Raw genomic sequence first — 17,194 nt, 5'->3', positions numbered from 1 at the left:
ATATAGTGCTTCAGGTAATTTATCTTCAGGTAATCGCTTATGTGTGAACCTGACCAGAAAAGTTCTGATCACCAGAATAGAACAGCCACTAAGGGCTAATAAGGCACACTGCAGAAATAATCCAGTTTGAGACCGCTTTATCTGCCCTGGCTCAATGCTAGAGAATTCTGGGAACTGTAGTTTTGTGAGGCATTTAGCCTTCTCTGTATGAGCGCTCTGGTGCTACCACAAACTACAGTTCCCAGAATTCCATAGCACTGAGCCAGGGCAGTTAAAGTGGTCTCATACTGGATTATTTCTGCAGTGTGCTTTGGCCCTGAATTGTTTAAATAACAGGAAAGACTGCCGGTTTTCTACACACTATTTTTTGTACTACAAGATTGCTCCTTTTTATGTAGAAAACAGCAGTCTTGCACATAAACATAGCTGCTTGGAACAGTGGGGGGGTTGTGTGTGAAAATGCCACAATTCTTGTGCAACACACACACACACATTTTTGCACAGAGTACTTTCCCAAAATCCCTCCAAAACTCCTCCCCCCCAAAAAAACTGGGCAAAATTCTTGGTACTGTATTATTCTTCCTCACTTAAACTACAAGCCCCAGAATGCATCAGGAGAGGCAGCCAGAGCAGCTCAAGTGGAACAGCCGCGCCATAAGAGTGTATATATAGAGAGAGGATTCAATTTCTATGGGGTGGGAGGAGGTCCCTTCGGAGCACGTGGGCGGGGCTTGCAAGCTCCGCCCCTTCCTAGCAGCCGCCGCCGCAGCCATAGCCGTAAGCGCCGCTCTCCATGGCGGAGGCGGTGGGGCTGTTGCGGAGGGTGAGGGGCTGCCTGGAGGGTTTCCCCGCCGAGACGAAGGGTGAGCAGGGAAGAGGCTCCTGCTGCTGAGATGGAAGGCCGGGTTTAAAGGCAACCCACACAGAAGAGGGAGGGAGGAAGGAAGGATGGGTCTACCCTTGTGATTGTGTGTGTGTGTATATATATATATATATATGTGTGTGTGTGTATATGTATGTGTGTATGTGTGTGTTTGTATGTATATATGTGTGTGTATATTACATGTCTGTGCATATGTGTAAATATATGTGTATATACGTGTGTGTATATATGTATATTACATGTGTGTATATGTAGATATATATTACATATGTGTGTATGTGTGTGTGTAGTGTGTATATATGTGTGTGTGTATATATTACATGTCTGTGTATATGTGTAAATATACGTTGTGTATGTGTGTATATATATATATATATATATATATATTACATGTTTGTGTATATTTATATATATATTACGTGTGTGTGTGTGTGTGTGTGTATATATAATACATTCATCCCTCCATATTTGCAGCTTTGATATTTGCGGATTTGATTATTCACAGATTTGATTAATAGGTTCTCTCTTGGAATCTCTAGGTCCTCCAGTGCAACTCTATGGTCAACTTTTACTGATAGTTGCACAGAAGGACCTAGAGATTCCTAGAGAGGACACTCCACTGGGCCTTTGTAGCTCCTCCAGGGCAGTTCTATGGTCAGTGTCTGTTGGATGTTGACCACAGAGTTGCCCTGGAGGACTTAGAGATTCCTAGACAGGTGTGCTTTCTGGTAAAAACATGGTGTTTTTGTTATTTGTGGTTCTTCCATATTCACAAGGGTCTTGTGCCCCTAACCCTATTAAATATGGAGGGACGAGTGTGTGTGTATGTATATACAGGTATGTGTATACATATGTGTGTGTGTGTGTTATGTGCCTGTATATATATATATATATATATATATATATATATATATGTGTGTGTGTGTGCGTGTGTGTTTGTGTGTGAGAGTGTGTGGGTCTGTATATGAATATATGTGTGTATATATGTGTGTGTATGACAATTTTATTTGTTTTTGTTGTGTACATAAATTCTTGTAGGCTTGGGTCTAAAACACACTGCAGAAATAATCCAGTTTGAGACTGCTTTAATTGCCTTGGCTCAGTGCTAGGGAATCCTGGGAATTGTAGTTTGTTGTGACACCAGAGCTCTCTGACAGATGTCTCACAAAACTACAGGTCCCAGAATTCCCTAGCATTGAGCCAGGGCAGTTAAAGCAGTCTGAAACTAGATTACTTCTGCAGTGTGTTCTGGACCAAAGTCTACTTCCCCAGATGCATGTTGTGTGCCTTCAAATCGTAGGTTATATATCTGCATGCTGTTTGGTCATTAAAATGTATGTTATGAAACAAATAAAACAATATTGAAGTGAACACATATATCCAGGGACATTGCATCAAATATTATCCAATCAGGTGCTATTAATATTTTGAGAAATAAAGTGTTGACATACACATTTGTAAAGATTTAAAATCATTTGCAGGATAAGAACAACTCTGCTGGATCGGACCGGAAACCTTTTTCATCTTGTATGTTGTTTCCCACAAAAACTAGTCAAATTCTTGTGGGAAGCCTACAAGCTTTGAGTGCCCCACTAGCTGGTTTTCAGAAACATGCTGCCACTAATGCCAGGGGTAGTAATAAAAAACCATTATGAGTAGTAACCATCGATAGCAATATCCTTCATTAATTAGTTTAATCCCCTTTTAAGCCCATCTGAAATCATGTGGAAGTAAGGCTGTGCTGATGACAGTTAAGATATAAAGCTTTGGGAAGTTCCTGAAAATATCGCAATGACTCTCCAGCAGTGTTGTTCATTTTCAGAGAAATCATCTTCATTTTAAAACTGTGCATTTGTTGATGGGAGTAAGGAGCAGGCACGTGATGGCATTCTCACATGGCCAGACATTCAGATCAGAGCAAGGCTGGAGGCCTATGTGCTTACAGCCACACAGATCATGGAAGTTGCTTACCTGAATTATTGACACAATACATGAGCACCGCAGAAAAATACTATCAGACTTTATATGTAAATTGCATTGTTCAGTGTGTAGATTTAGAAACACCGACAAGGCTCTTAGATGTGGCACACACCTAGATCCCCCCCAAGGAATCCTTCCAAAATGATGTCTTGTAGATGTTTTAGACTACAGCTCCCATCTGGCCCACCAGCATGACAAAAGTTAAAGGATTGTGGGAGCTGTGGTCGAACAAGATTTAATGACCACGTTTGGTAAAGCTGCTAGTCTTTCATGAATATGATTTACTAGAACAGGATGTGTATGAAAGCAGTATGGGCAGATAGCACAGATATTTTCCTAACAAGCCTTTCAATATTTTTGTACCTTAATGCAACAAATCTCATTGTAGGCTTTCCTGGATATTAGAGACCTCCATTTAACTGGGAAAAAAGAGATCCATTCAGAACAGCAGGCCTTCTCTGGAATAAAGATTTCTCCTGCACTGTCATCCATAACAGTGGTGCTAGAAGAGAGATACTAAATACTGCTTGATATGAATTGATTGCTCCTCTTTCTTAGTCCACAGGATGTATTAGAAAAATGGTATGGTTAACTAATCCATAGCAGAATAGCAGAAGCATACAGAATCACTCTTAGAGAAATGGAAACGTCATGAGAGCCAAGGGAGTATTTTGATGCCGGTACAGTGCTACTTCGGGTTACGAAATTAATTCGTTCCGCGGCGCCGTTCGTAACCCGATACATTTCGCAACCCGAAAAGGCTTTCCGTTAGCGCTGGAAAGCCGCTAGCCGCGCTTCGGATTTGAATTTCGCGCCGAAATGAATTTCGTAACCCGAAAAATCTTTCGTAACCCGGAACAGTTTTTTTCAATCTAACTTTTTCGTACCCCGGAAATTTCGTAACGCGATCAATTCGTATCCTGGGGTACCACTGTATTGGGATCATGCAGGGACCACTGGAAATGGACTCAGCATGATGGCTTAACCCTTTGCCAGTCATACCATAGAGCATTGGCCACCACATATTTGAGACTCTTGTGCAAAGACTTTCCACAGCAATGTCAACTGCCTTTCAGAGTGACAATGAATAGCATGACCTTCAGTGAAAATGATTGTGTGGAAACCATGCCAAAATTATTCCCAATAATAATTATAATTTGTGCCCTGTATTAATTTCAGTGTTTGCCCTAAAAACTAACTGAAATTCTTGGGAAGACTTTTAAAGTGACAGAGTGATAATTCTAGTCAAGAACTGAAATGATAGCAAGATTATTTTACAGGTGTGGTTTTATTCTTTCTCTTGAACAGAGTTGTGTTTCACAGAGTCTGTACCCTATCTAGATAGCCTTCCATCCCCTCTGGAATTCTGTCGGGAATGGCTGTGTCCAAACAAGCCATGCATAATTCGGAATGCATTCAGCCATTGGCCAGCACTGAAGAAGTGGACTTTAGATTACTTGAGGTATGAATCTATGAATCTACTGAGCTTTAGCTTATATAAGTCAGATCAGGTAAAAAAATTACCTGACTGTATTTCTTAGTATTAATGTGGGAGTTTCTTTCAAGTCTGTAACCCTTCTTGAAATCTTCCACTGTTGGGACTGTAGCACCTGAAAGAGGTGGAAGTGGACCAAAGCTGGGAAAATATTTTCCAATTTGTAGGCATCGTCAATCAAATAATAGACAGTGTTATGCCATTGCCTCAGTTCTGACTAAAAATCTGTCAAGGCATTTTTATGTGCCTAATATGTGCCAATTGTGGCCTTTGGACACCCAGTGGAGACAAATTTAATTACAATTTAATCAGTGAACTCCATGATACTCATCCCTTTTTCAATTACTTCTGCACATTACTGCAAACCCAAACTAAAAATATCTCCAAATATTTATTTATTTGTGTATTTATCATCTCCCAGCCCACAAGGGCACCGGAAGCAATTCATAACAAATAAAAGCATCTAAGACAATTTGATGTTAGTAGCTTCCATCAAGTCAACTTTGACTTATGGTACCCCTATAAATAAGAGACTTCCATGATCAACAGCTCTGCTCAGGTCTTGGAGACTCAGGGCTGTGGCTTCCTTGAGTGAATCTATCCATCTGTAATATGGTCTTCCTCTTTTCCTTCTGTCTTCTACCTTCCCAAGCATTATTGTGTATTTTAGTCTTATGATATGACAAAAATGCATCAGTCTCAATTTAGTCATCTTGGCCTGTTACAGACTGCCAAAATAAAGCTGCTTCGGGTCTCTTTGGAGGTATGCTATTTAAATGATGCATGGATCCTAAGAGTCCGGAGGTCGCGCCAAAGCCACACTCCATTCCTAAGCACTGGAGTGCAGCTTTGGTGCAGCTTTTGGATTCTTAGGATGCATGCATCATTTAAACAGCATACCTCCAAACAGACCCGAAGCAGCTTTATTTTGGCAGTCTGTAACAGGCCCTTGGCTTCTAGGGAGTGTTTGGGCAACCTTATGGTTTTGAGTGAGTGGCTGCAGTACAGGCATTTAACCACTGCACCACCAGGGCTTTCATTAGCTGTGGCTTTCAAACACTTTTCAGGAGCAACCCTACATAGAGTGTGTTACAGTAGTACAAAAGGTAACTATGAACCACTGTGTCAGATCTGCCTTCCCCAGGAAGCAGCTCAGCTGGCACACCAGCCAAAGCGGGGCAAATGCACTTGCATACCATAACGACATGTAACAAAATGCACATTTTTTTGGAAACCCATCTCAGTTGTGTTTTTAAATTAATTTTTCTATGCTCTGATAAGAGTACGAGGCAGTTTTATTCTTTGTAATTCAGATATTTTGTGGTGAAGGGCAGGGTAATAAAATTTGCTAGGATACTGATGTGTGTAAATGTGTTTGCAGTTCTAGTGCGGAAGGTAGAGGACAGCAGAAAGAGAGGAAGATCACATGCCAGATGGATAGGCTCAATCAGAGAGAAGGGCCTGATTGAACCTGAGCCTATAGGACCTGAGCAGAGGTAGAGGATAGGGGAGCTTGGTGACGTTTCATTCATAGGGTTGCCATGAGTCAAGGTTCACCCAAAGGCAGCTAAAAAGAAATTGATTTCCTCCTTTTGAAAAACAAAAACAAGACTTTCAATACAGTCTGAATGTCTGGAAAGTATGTAGTGGAGAAGCTTCCACTGATGAATTTTTTGAATGGGAGAATGGATACTGTTTTGTCCCAAGAGCGATGCTATGGACTTTGGGTGTAGTAAGGCCTCTGGCTCTCAGGAACACAGCCTGAACAAAAGACTTGTCCCCAAATTTCTTATGTTTTCAAAGGTTTTACTGGTTACAAACACAAATAACATGAAACTGATCTCTTCTCTCTCAATAATCTTTCTTAAATACCTTGTTCTCTCTTTTTTGTGGGTTTTCTCCTTTCTCTTCTGTGGACTTTATCTTTGTCAAAGGAAAATACTCTCTCCAGGTCTGACTTGGTTGAAATCTTACTACAAAAACTGAAACTAGCTGGAGAGGTAGTATAAGACCCTAATTTCCCACAATACTTGTCTTTCTTAAAGCTATAGCTCTCTATTTCCCCTCCTAAACTAATACATAGAAAGCCTATTATTGTCTCAACTAAATATATGTCTCAAGAGCATCAAATATGCTCTGGAGGCATGACAGATACTCAATAAAATTTTCTTTTAAAAATGTCCAGTAGACTGTTGTGAATTAATTTTTCTTTTTATCATAAGCATCTTTTTTCATATGGCTGTGAAACTCATGTGTATTTTGATGCAGGGAAGTAATGAGCACCAAATTGGTGAGTGTAGCAGTAACTCCAAATGGTTATGCTGATGCAGTTTATCAGGACTGGTTTGTTATGCCGGAGGAACGACGCATGCCATTCAGTGCATTCTTGGACATTCTGGAGAAAAAAATAACTTCCCCTGGAGTGTTCTATGTACAGAAACAGTGTTCAAACCTTACTGAGGAATTCCCTGAACTTATGGGTGATCTAGAGCCTGAAATACCTTGGATGAGCGAGGCGCTTGGTAAATATCAAAATTTCAGTTTGGTCTATGGCTTGCAGTGTTGCACAACTCATATAAAACCCATCAGTTTCATGTTCTCTGTTTATGGTTGCTAAGCTCCACAACCTCTCAAGAATGAATCCTGTATGGAATGCTCTAAAATTCTTGATTATTTATTTATTTGGAGAGTGACAATCTGATGACTTTATGCATGTAGATTTCCATATAAATGATGAAAAATCCTGCCAAGAAAACCTCATGTTAAACCTATCATGGGGTTTTCTTAGGGTCACCACAATTGCAAAACAACTGGAAGGCATATAGCAACGACAAATTGGCCTACAGCATCATTAAATAAACTGATTTATCAAATAAAAATCTCATAGGCATTAGAATAATAGAATCATAGAGTTGGAAGAGACCGCAAGGGCCATCCAGTCCAACCCCCTGCCATGCAGGAAATCCAAATCAAAACATCCCTGACAGATGGCCATCCAGCCTCTGTTTAAAGACCTCCACTACACTCCATAGGAGTTTGTTCCACTGTCGAACAGCCCTTACATCAGGAAGTTCCTCCTAATTTTGAGGTGGAATCTCTTTTCCTGTAGCTTGCATCCATTGCTCCAGGTCCTAGTCTCTGGAGCAACAGAAAAGAAGCTTGCTCCCTCCTCAATATGGCATCCCTTCAAGTATTTAAACAGGGCTATCATATCACCTCTTAACCTTCTCTTCTCCAGGCTAAACATCCCCAGCTCCCTAAGTCGTTCCTCATGGCTTCCAGACCCTTCACCATTTTAGTCGCCCTCCTTTGGACATGCTCCAGTTTCTCAATGTCCTTTTTAAATTGTGGGGCCCAGAACTGGACACAATATTCCAGGTGGGGCCTGACCAGAGCAGAATACAGTGGGACTATTACTTCCCTTGATCTAGACACTATACAGCCTAAAATTGCAGCCGCATCACACTGTTTACACATGTTCAATTTGTGGTCTACTTGGACTCCCAGATCTCTTTCACACGTAGTTTTGTTCAGTTGGGAGTCCCCCATCCTATATCTGTGCATTTCATTTTTCCACCCTAAGTGCAGTACCATACATTTCTCTGTGTTGAAATTCATTTTGTTAGCTTTGGCCCAGCTTGCTAATCTATTAACAGAGGGAGACCAATTTGCTTCCATTTGTTGTGCACACCAGTATGATGTAGTGGTTTGAACTTTGGATTATGATTCTGGATAAATAAATAATAATAATAAACATTTTATTTGTATACCGCCCTTCCGTAAGATCAGGGCGGTTTACAGCATTTAAAAATATACAGTATACAAGTTAAAACCATACCAAAAATTACATAAAACACACAATAGACAAATCAACATAAAACAGAAATAAAACAAAAGCAAAGCCCCCAGGTTAGCCATCCATTGCCTGTGTGGCCTGTGCGGCGGGGGGGCCTATAGGGACTTAATCGGGGAATGCTGTTTGAAACAGGTAGGTTTTCAAATCCCGTTTGAATTGGGCCAGGGAGGTAACTGAGCGGAGCTCTATGGGCAGCGTATTCCAAAGGGCCGGGGCGGCGATGGAAAAGGACCTCCTGAAGGTGGAGGATAATCTCGCCCCGGGAACCCTAAGTAGTTGCTGCCCAGATGTTCTGAGGGTGCGAGGCGGAATGTACGGGGAGAGGCGGTCCTTCAGGTATCCTGGGCCCAAGCCATTTAGGACTTTATAGGTCATCACCAACACCTTATATTGCGCCCGGAAGCGAATGGGCAGCCAATGGAGGTTTTTTAAAACCGGTGTTATATGGCTGGCCCTGGACGTGCCAGTGACCAGCCTAGCTGCCATGTTCTGCACCATTTGTAGCTTCCGGGTTTGGTATAAGGGCTGTCCCATGCAGAGTCCGTTGCAGAAATCCAGTCTCGAGGTTACCAGGGCATGTACCACAGTTTCAAGGTCCCTCTGGGCCAGGTATGGGCGCAGCTGGCGAATAAGCCGAAGCTGATAACAGGTGCTCTTGACCGTCGCATTCACCTGAGCAGTCAGGTGAAGGGACGAGTCAAGAAGCACCCCCAGACTGCGCACGGAGTCCTTCACAGAGAGCGTGACCCCGTTTAGGACAGGTGGAACCACCGTCATTCCTGGACCAGGGGAACCTATCACGAGTACCTCCGTTTTCTCTGGATTCAGCTTGAGTCGGTTTTCCCTCATCCAGCCCATTACTGACTCCAGACAGGCCACGAGAGGAGAGACGCCATCCTCAGTCACTGCATCAGTCGGAGACATAGAGAAAATAATCTGGGTGTCATCAGCGTACTGATAACCCCGCGCCCCATGTCTCCGGATGATCTCTCCCGGCGGTTTCATGTAGATGTTAAATAGCATGGGAGACAGAATGGCTCCTTGAGGGACCCCAGTTTTAAGGGCCCTCTCATCGGAGCACACGTCTCCCAGCTGCACCATCTGGGACCTCCCGGAGAGGTAGGACCGGAACCACTGGAGCGCAGTGCCCCCGATTCCCACCTCTGCCAGGCGCCCCAGAAGGATACCATGGTCTATGGTATCGAAAGCCGCTGAGATGTCCAAGAGCACCAACAGGGACACGCTTCCCCTGTCGATGCCCAGACGGAGATCATCGACCAAGGCGACCATGGCCGACTCAACCCCATAACCCGCCCAAAAGCCAGTTTGAAATGGGTCCAGATAATCCGTTTCATCCAAGACCCCCTGAAGCTGGATTGCAACCGCCCTCTCGATCACCTTCCCCAAAAATGGCAGCAGTGAAACTGGCCGATAATTATTATACAACAGGGGGTCGAGGGAGGGCTTTTTTAATAAAGGTTTTACTAGGGCCAATTTAAGAACAGATGGAAATTGCCCTTCCCTCAGAGATGTATTAATTATCCGGCGTAACAATGAAGTTACAGCCGGCCCCCCCTGGGCTGCTAGCCACGAGGGACAGGGATCGAGAGAGCAGGTTGTCTTCCGAACACTTCCGAGGATCTTGTCCACATCCTCGGTACTTACCAACTCAAACCGATCCAGCTTAACTGAGTCCACGGAGGCCCTGGACGCCTCTACACTAGGTTCTGCGTGAATGTCGGCGTTAAGACCTTCGCTTATCCGAGAAGTTTTATCCACGAAGAAGTCATTAAATAAGTCACAGCAGGCCTTAGAAGGTTCAAGGATCTGGTTCAGGGTAGGAGGGAGCTGAGTAAGCTCCCTAACTACCCTGAACAACTCTGCTGGACGCGACTCCGCGGACGCGATACGAGCACCATAGAACGAATTCTTTGCTGCTCGTATCGCCTCTCCATAGTCCTTTAACAGTTGGGCTAGGAGAGTCTTGTCGTCTAAGCGAAGGTGTTTCCGCCAACGGTACTCTAGCCGTCGCAGTTCCCGCTTCCTCGCCCGGAGATCTTCCGTATACCAGGGCTTACATTTGGAAGCGGGTCTGAGAGGGCGCTTGGGAGCGATACTGTGTATAGCCCTCGAGAGACCGGTATTCCAGATACCAGTCAGGGCATCAACAGAATCGCTGTCACTTCCAACCATGTGTCCCTCTAGGGCTGCCTGGAACCGGTCAGGTTCCATTAGCCTTCGAGGGTGGACCATCCTAATAGGTCCACCACCCCCAGGAGGGATCTGGGTAGAGACCTTGATTTTCACCTCAACCAGGAAATGATCCGTCCATGGCAAGGGGGAAATATCAGATATTTCCACCCACGGATTTTCCGCATCCGAACAGAAGACCAAATCGAGAGTATTACCCGCACAATGCGTAGGACCCTGAATTAGCTGGGACAGGCCCATGGCAGCCATGGTGTCCATGAATTCGCGAGCCGCACCGGGTGGAATGTAGCTGGCCGTGAGAGAGATGTTGAAGTCGCCCAGGACAAGTAGCCTGGGCGTCTCCAACATCAGTTCAGCGACCATATGGGTTCAAATATGGGTTCAAATCCCTCTGGGCTATGGAAACCCACTGGGTGGCCTCGGGCAAGTCATATTCTCTCTGCCTTAGGGAAAAGCAGTGGTAAGAAAAACCCCTCTGAGCACATCTTGCCAAGGAAACCCCAGGATAGGCCTCAGGGTCACCATAAATCGGAAATGACTTAAAGGCACACAATGACATAATAACAACAATTCATAAAACAATAATTTGGACCTCCTATAAGAACCAAACAAAATTCTGGACTAGTCCATTTTAACTGGAAATGATGAACTATCCATTATAAACTAACTATAAATATCTGATTATCAATGTCTAAGAAGCTGAAAAGTAATTGAAAAAACTCAGGTGATCATCATTATCAAATGTGATCATCAGGTGATCATCATAGTGTTGGAAGAGACCACAAGGGCCATCCAGTCCAACCCCCCGACAGATGGCCATCCAGCCTCTGCTTAAAGACCTCTAAGGAAGGAGACTGCACTACACTCCGAGGAAGAGTGTACCACAGTTGAACCCTTACTGTCAGGAATTTCCTCCTAATGTTGACGTGGAAGCTCTTTTCCTGGAGCTTGCAACCATTGTTCCGGGTCCTAGTCCTGTTTGTTAATTTTGTTCTTTAACTGTCAATGCAAGCTCAATTATTATTATCTATATAAGCCTGTTCTTACATTTTGAGAAAATATAATAAACTGAGTGAATAGAAGGTTTTTAACCTGGTGATTTAGGAGCATAAGATACTGCTTTCTTTTTTTAAAAAAATATGATTGTTTAATTGTTTTTTTTCCCTACAGGAAAAAAGCCTGATGCTGTGAATTTCTGGCTGGGAGAATCTGCTGCAGTAACATCTTGTATGTATCATTATTAATTATTCATTATGACAATATTTATATCCTGCCGGTTATTGTGTGATTTCAAAGGCAGCATGCAAATAAAACAAAATAAATGGCTGAAAAGACTTTAATAATAACAATGAAATAAATATACTCCCAACTGTAGTTTGACTTTTTGGCAAAGGTAAGCAGAGATAAATCTGTAGTAAAATAGCATTTATGCATAAAGGAATTATCCTTTAGATAGTTGTATCTTATTTTGAAGTGTGGTTTATTCCTCTAGCTGTTATAATCTCCATTGCACTTGGTTTCCCTGGAAACTAGCATAGACTGAGGGTACATCCAGGTGGAGAGATCTTAAAATTGCCAGTCAAAAGATATTCTGCAGCTATTCTGTCTTTTCTTGCTTAACAAATTTCTTGTGTAGAAAGAAAAAGAAAGACAGAAGGAAAAAGATGAGAAGATCACAAGTGGAATCAGTATATAGAGAGATCTTGTATGCTTCTTCAGATATGCATTTGAGGAAAAAGACTTTAGTCTATGAAAGCTCACGCTGCCAACTTCTTTCTTTCAGTTAGTCTCAAAGGTGCTACAAGATCTCTCTGCATACTGATTTTACAAACTAATACTTCTGTATCTTTTGAGTGTTACAAGTAAAGGACTAGATAACATTGTCTGGGCCCCCTATATTCTGTAAACTGCACAGGGCAGTTGTGGAGTAACTGGAAGTCTAGCTCTTTTGCTGGTCACAGGAACAGCAAGGAGTGACCATATAACACCAATATTGAAGTCACTCCACTGGCTGCCTATCAGTTTCCGGGCACAGTACAAGGTGTTGGTTATCACCTGTAAAGCCCACATGGCTTGGGCCCAACCTATCTAAGGGATTGCCTGCTTCCATATAATCCGCCCCATACACTCAGGTCCTCTGGGAGGAATTTATTACAGCCCTTAAAGACCAGGTTGATGGTGACCTCCCAGAGGACATTCTCTGCAGCCGCTCCCAACTTATGGAATGGCCTGCCGGACGAGATCCGTCAAATCACCAACCTAGAGAGCTTTAAAAAGGCCATTAAGATGGATCTCTTCCGGCAAGTCTTCCCGGAATAAAATGCTCGGCCACAAATAAGACTTCCTATTCAGTAAACTCTGCCCATGATGATTTTTATTTAGGTTAGCCGGTTTTAATGTGTAGTTTTTAATCTTAGATTGTTTAATCTTGTTTTAAGTGGGGTATTATGTATATATGGATGTATTTTAACCTGTTGTATGCCACTTTGATTGCCTGGCAAAAAGCAGGATAGAAATTAAAAAATATATATTATTATTTATTTATTATATTTATTGTTTATAATTTCTGAATACAGTATTTTTGCTTCCCACATAAAACGTCTTACTACTAACTGAAATGCCAGTTTGTCGGTGTCTAAAGCATGATACTGATGGAAAGGATAGTTTTCTTATCTCCATTATAAACAGAGCAGGAAAACATCATCTGTCAGAATCTTTTAATAGTTGGAATTCACAATCACAATTATTTATGTGGAACCTAGAGTTACGTATCCATAACTGATTTGTATTCACCATTCCTACATACTGTAACCACAATAATGGAACTAGTATGGGGAATATGTAAGGATCATAAAAGACTCTCAGTCCTGCCTTATCAGGCATCAGCTACTGCAAACTACATAGCTCTGTTCTCCTGTTGGGATGCAGCAGACTGATATTTCCACACACACACAGCAATCTCGGATGCAATGAGAAATTGTGTTGGGAGTCTGTTTCTGGTTTTCACACCAGAAATGTCTTGCACAGTGCTGCTGCTGCTGGAGGAAATGTCAGTCTACTGCATCCTAATCAAGAGGAGAACAGACCTCTGTTGATCATATAGTTAACTAAGTAATTGATCTAAAATCCCGGCCAATGTCTTCATTGCTTTTTCTGGATTGAGGAAAATGTTTTTCTCCCTCCTTTTCTCCACTCTTGATTCTTTTTCTCCAATCTTAGTACATAAGGACCATTATGAAAACTTGTATTGTGTGATTTCTGGAGAGAAACATTTTCTACTGCATCCACCAAGCGATCGTCCCTTCATCCCATATGGTATGTTTTCTGAGAAGGGAATACTGTGGAATAAGGTGTGTAGAAGTGGTATTTAGTCTAGAAGTCATTCCTGTTAAGACATTTGTTTCATGACTTGGTGGACACTTGCCTGACAGCAAAAGTAATACACATTGTAAGGAAATAGTAGTTGTTTTTGCCTCTCACGTTTTTCTTAAATTCCTTTAATAGGACTGAATCAATGCTATGATGTGGAGGAAGAGGCAGACCAAATGTTTTGCCCCTATGACAGTTTCCTGGCTCAGATTCCCTCTCACTGAAGTAGCTGTTAGCCACAGAAGGAAAATTTATGGCACAAAGTTTTATGCTAGCATGTTTTCCTGTGAGTGAGTAATAGCAGCTTGGGGGAAAGGACTTTTTAGCTGGGGCTGTGATGTGAGAGCAGAGTTAGATTTACCCATGTTCTGTCCCATGTCATATTCCCAATCCAAATCTCCCACTCAAAAAACCTAATTGCATTTTAAGAAGGCTATGGAAGTGGAGAGCTCCAGTCATAGACATTACTCACAAATGCAGATATCGTATATACTCAACTAAGGCCTGTTACAGACTGCCAAAATAAAGCTGCTTCGGGTCTCTTTGGAGGTATGCTATTTAAATGATGCATGAGTCCTAAGAGTCCGGAGGTCGCGCCAAAGCCACACTCCATTACTAAGCACTGGAGTGCAGCTTTGGTGCAGCTTCCGGATTCTTAGGATGCATGCATCATTTAAATAGCATACCTCCAAAGAGACCCAAAGCAGCTTTATTTTGGCAGTCTGTAACAGGCCTAAGTCAACCTTATATATGAGTTGAGGTCAGGTTTTGGGGCCAAAATTATGGATTTTGCCATGAACTGTGGATAGATCGAGGGTAAAACTTGGAGGCTCCTTCACTCTGTGTGTGTGTGTGTGTGCATATGGCAAGAGAAACTCTCATTGAGGCCTTTTTGCTCCATCATTTCAGCCACGTGTAGGCGGGAGCGGGACTCTTAAACAGCTATATCAATAAATTACCCAGGACTCTTTCTTCTTGGCTCCAGAGAGAAATAAACCCCTCTCCACGCCACATAGGGAATCTGAAAGAGCTGCTATCACATTACCATAGTGACCCGTAAATAAGTCAACCTGGGATTTTGGGGTCAGTTTAGGGGCATAAATTTTTAGACTTATAGATGAGTATATATGGTAGTTTATTCACAACATTTATAACAGATGCTTATACTCAGAACCAGTTCTGATAGTGTGCTCCCTGAAAGAAATTCTGTCTCTCTCTCTTTCTCTCCCTCTCTTCCTATTTAGAAATATATAATAAACATTTTATATTAAAATTTATTACCTTTGCCACATCTCCTTTGTCAATTATCTCCCTCTGAATTCCAGAACTGTATCCACCAGCAACGTACCAAGTATTAGAAGATGGGAAATTTAAGATTGTGGCTGATAAAACGTCAGAGAAGGTGCTGATTGTCTTTGTTCCATACTTTTTTTTTGTTAAGCATTATGGAATCTTTAGCCCTCCAGATGTTTTCTTCTCCATTTCCATCAACTGTACCCACTATGGTCAGTGATAAGGGGTTTTGTAATCTGTATTACAAACCATCTGGAGAGTGAAACATTTCTCCAGCTCTGCTCTGTGATTATGGTAACAGATGGAATATTTTATTTATTTATTTTTATTGTATTTAGTTTCTATCCTGCTTTTCTCAAAGGGACCCAAGTCAGCTCACAATAACAATTAACATTTTGAGGAAACCACTCTACCTTCCACCATGCCATGGCTTCTTATCCCATCAGATCAAAACTATTTTAGAGATAGCTTGAATAATTATAAAAACATAGATATATATTGGTGTGGCTTACTCCTGTGGATTGCGTTCCTAGAGTGCACTTTCATTTAAACCTCATGGCAGTTTCACCAGATTTAGGTTCAGGACATATACATGTGTGTGGATGCACTCACACACAATAAATCACGTAAAAATAACAGACACATACAAATGGCAGATATAGATAGCAACTCATGTCCAATGTTTTTACAAATAACTCATCACCATAATTCAGGTATAGATTTTTTCAGTGGTTGACTATCTCAGTTGATGTATCTTGACTCATAATGAATGTACATATCAGTGCACATCTCACCATGGTGTACTGCCACATATATAAAGAAGGCATTGTTTTTAGCATGTATAGAGCATTTGCAAATCCATCCCAAGTAATACTGTAGAAAGAGAAAAAACTTGATTTTTCCTTTAAGCCATAGAAAGAAATTACTCAGAAAAGAATACAGTTTTGCCTCAACTGGCACAGGTGTTTCTCAACTATTTGTCATCAAAACAACCTATTGATCAATTTCTGAGGTAAATATAGTACCTCTCTGAATAGCTGTATTTGTCACATTAGCCTTTCATCCCAATAGGTGCCCTGGATTCCTTTGGATCCTTTAAATCCAGATCTAGAACGATACCCAGAATATGCCCAGGCAAAGCCTTTGAGATGTACTGTGAAAGCTGGTGAGATGTTGTATCTCCCTTCTCTCTGGTTCCATCATGTTCAGCAATCACATGGTTGCATAGCAGGTAAGGAGGATGATATGTGCTAAAAGCATATTTAATTTGTAATGATTACAGCAACCAGGCAACCTCTCCAGATTTACAAGTCATTTTTCTCTATCAGGATTCTCTTTCACCTGCAGGAGTCTCCCTTGGAAATACTCCTTCAGTCTGCAGAAGCACAATTTAGGATTCAAGTCACAGTAGATGAAATCTTGAAGTGTTCCCAAATAATTTGGTATCTTTGGTGGAAATTTCATACACAGCCTTTAATTAAATTAGTGTGAGCCACAATCCAGTAATTCATCTTTGGTGAAATCAAGTGCATAAGAAAAAATTCATTCCAAACAGTTCCACTAAAAACAAACAAAAACACTTTGCAATGGGTTCTGGACTGTAAATCAAATCAATCCTGCTTTGCTACCCTTGTGTTAATTTTTTTCAACTTCTGTTTTTCCTGTTTTCCAAAAAAATGCACAAAACTGATGTATTAGAAAGCTCCAGAATCACTTTGTAATATTAAGCAAAGAGTTTAGTCATAAATACTTTTTGATTTCACTGATTCCAACCTAAGCGTGATTAAATTTGAATCTAACCCATAAATATTTGTATTACCTCGACTTGGTTCCAAGACTGACACAATGTTTGCACAATTTCCAAACTTGCACAAGGAAAGCATTCCATATTTCCTTATGCAAGCAGTTTTATTGGCTGGAAGCTGGATAGTATACTAAGTACTAATCTTCTTACAAAAGTATGAGCTTCAAGTATTCAAAATTGTAACTTTTCTGTTTCACCCCGCATACAGTATATTGTTTAATATGTGTGATAAATAAATAACAAAACTAGTGCTGTGGGATTCTCAGGAACCTACGCTTAATATGGCTGTGCTGTCGTATACAG

At 41.6% G+C, this 17,194-nt stretch overlaps 1 protein-coding gene across 3 annotated transcripts; it reads left to right on the top strand.

Moving 5' to 3' along the window:
* The first annotated feature begins 354 nt into the window (after positions 1-354).
* Positions 355-16,552, top strand: JMJD7 (jumonji domain containing 7). 3 transcript variants are annotated; one of them, XR_016280971.1, is made up of 7 exons: positions 355-863; positions 4,172-4,325; positions 6,627-6,880; positions 11,596-11,652; positions 13,645-13,740; positions 13,930-14,080; positions 15,120-15,200. XR_016280971.1 is itself a non-coding variant. In XM_089521895.1 (7 exons), exons 1-7 carry the CDS (start codon positions 794-796, stop codon positions 16,339-16,341), a joined length of 858 nt encoding a protein of 285 aa, XP_089378021.1. In that variant the 5' UTR covers positions 355-793; the 3' UTR covers positions 16,342-16,552. The 3 variants fall into 3 exon arrangements, 2 of the variants coding, with proteins under 2 accessions (XP_089378021.1, XP_089378020.1); XM_089521895.1 differs by lacking the exon at positions 13,930-14,080 and adding an exon at positions 16,159-16,552 and having other exon boundaries at positions 4,205-4,325; positions 15,120-15,196; XM_089521894.1 differs by lacking the exon at positions 13,930-14,080 and adding an exon at positions 16,159-16,550 and having other exon boundaries at positions 15,120-15,196.
* The last annotated feature ends 642 nt before the right edge of the window (positions 16,553-17,194 follow it).

This window comes from Sceloporus occidentalis, unplaced genomic scaffold, assembly GCF_023333645.1.
Source record: "Sceloporus occidentalis isolate IW3139 unplaced genomic scaffold, rSceOcc1.0.p SCAF_4, whole genome shotgun sequence".
Lineage (NCBI taxonomy): Eukaryota > Metazoa > Chordata > Lepidosauria > Squamata > Phrynosomatidae > Sceloporus > Sceloporus occidentalis.
The sequence above is the reverse complement of the archived record's forward strand: the minus strand, read 5'-3'. Positions and strand labels throughout refer to the sequence as shown.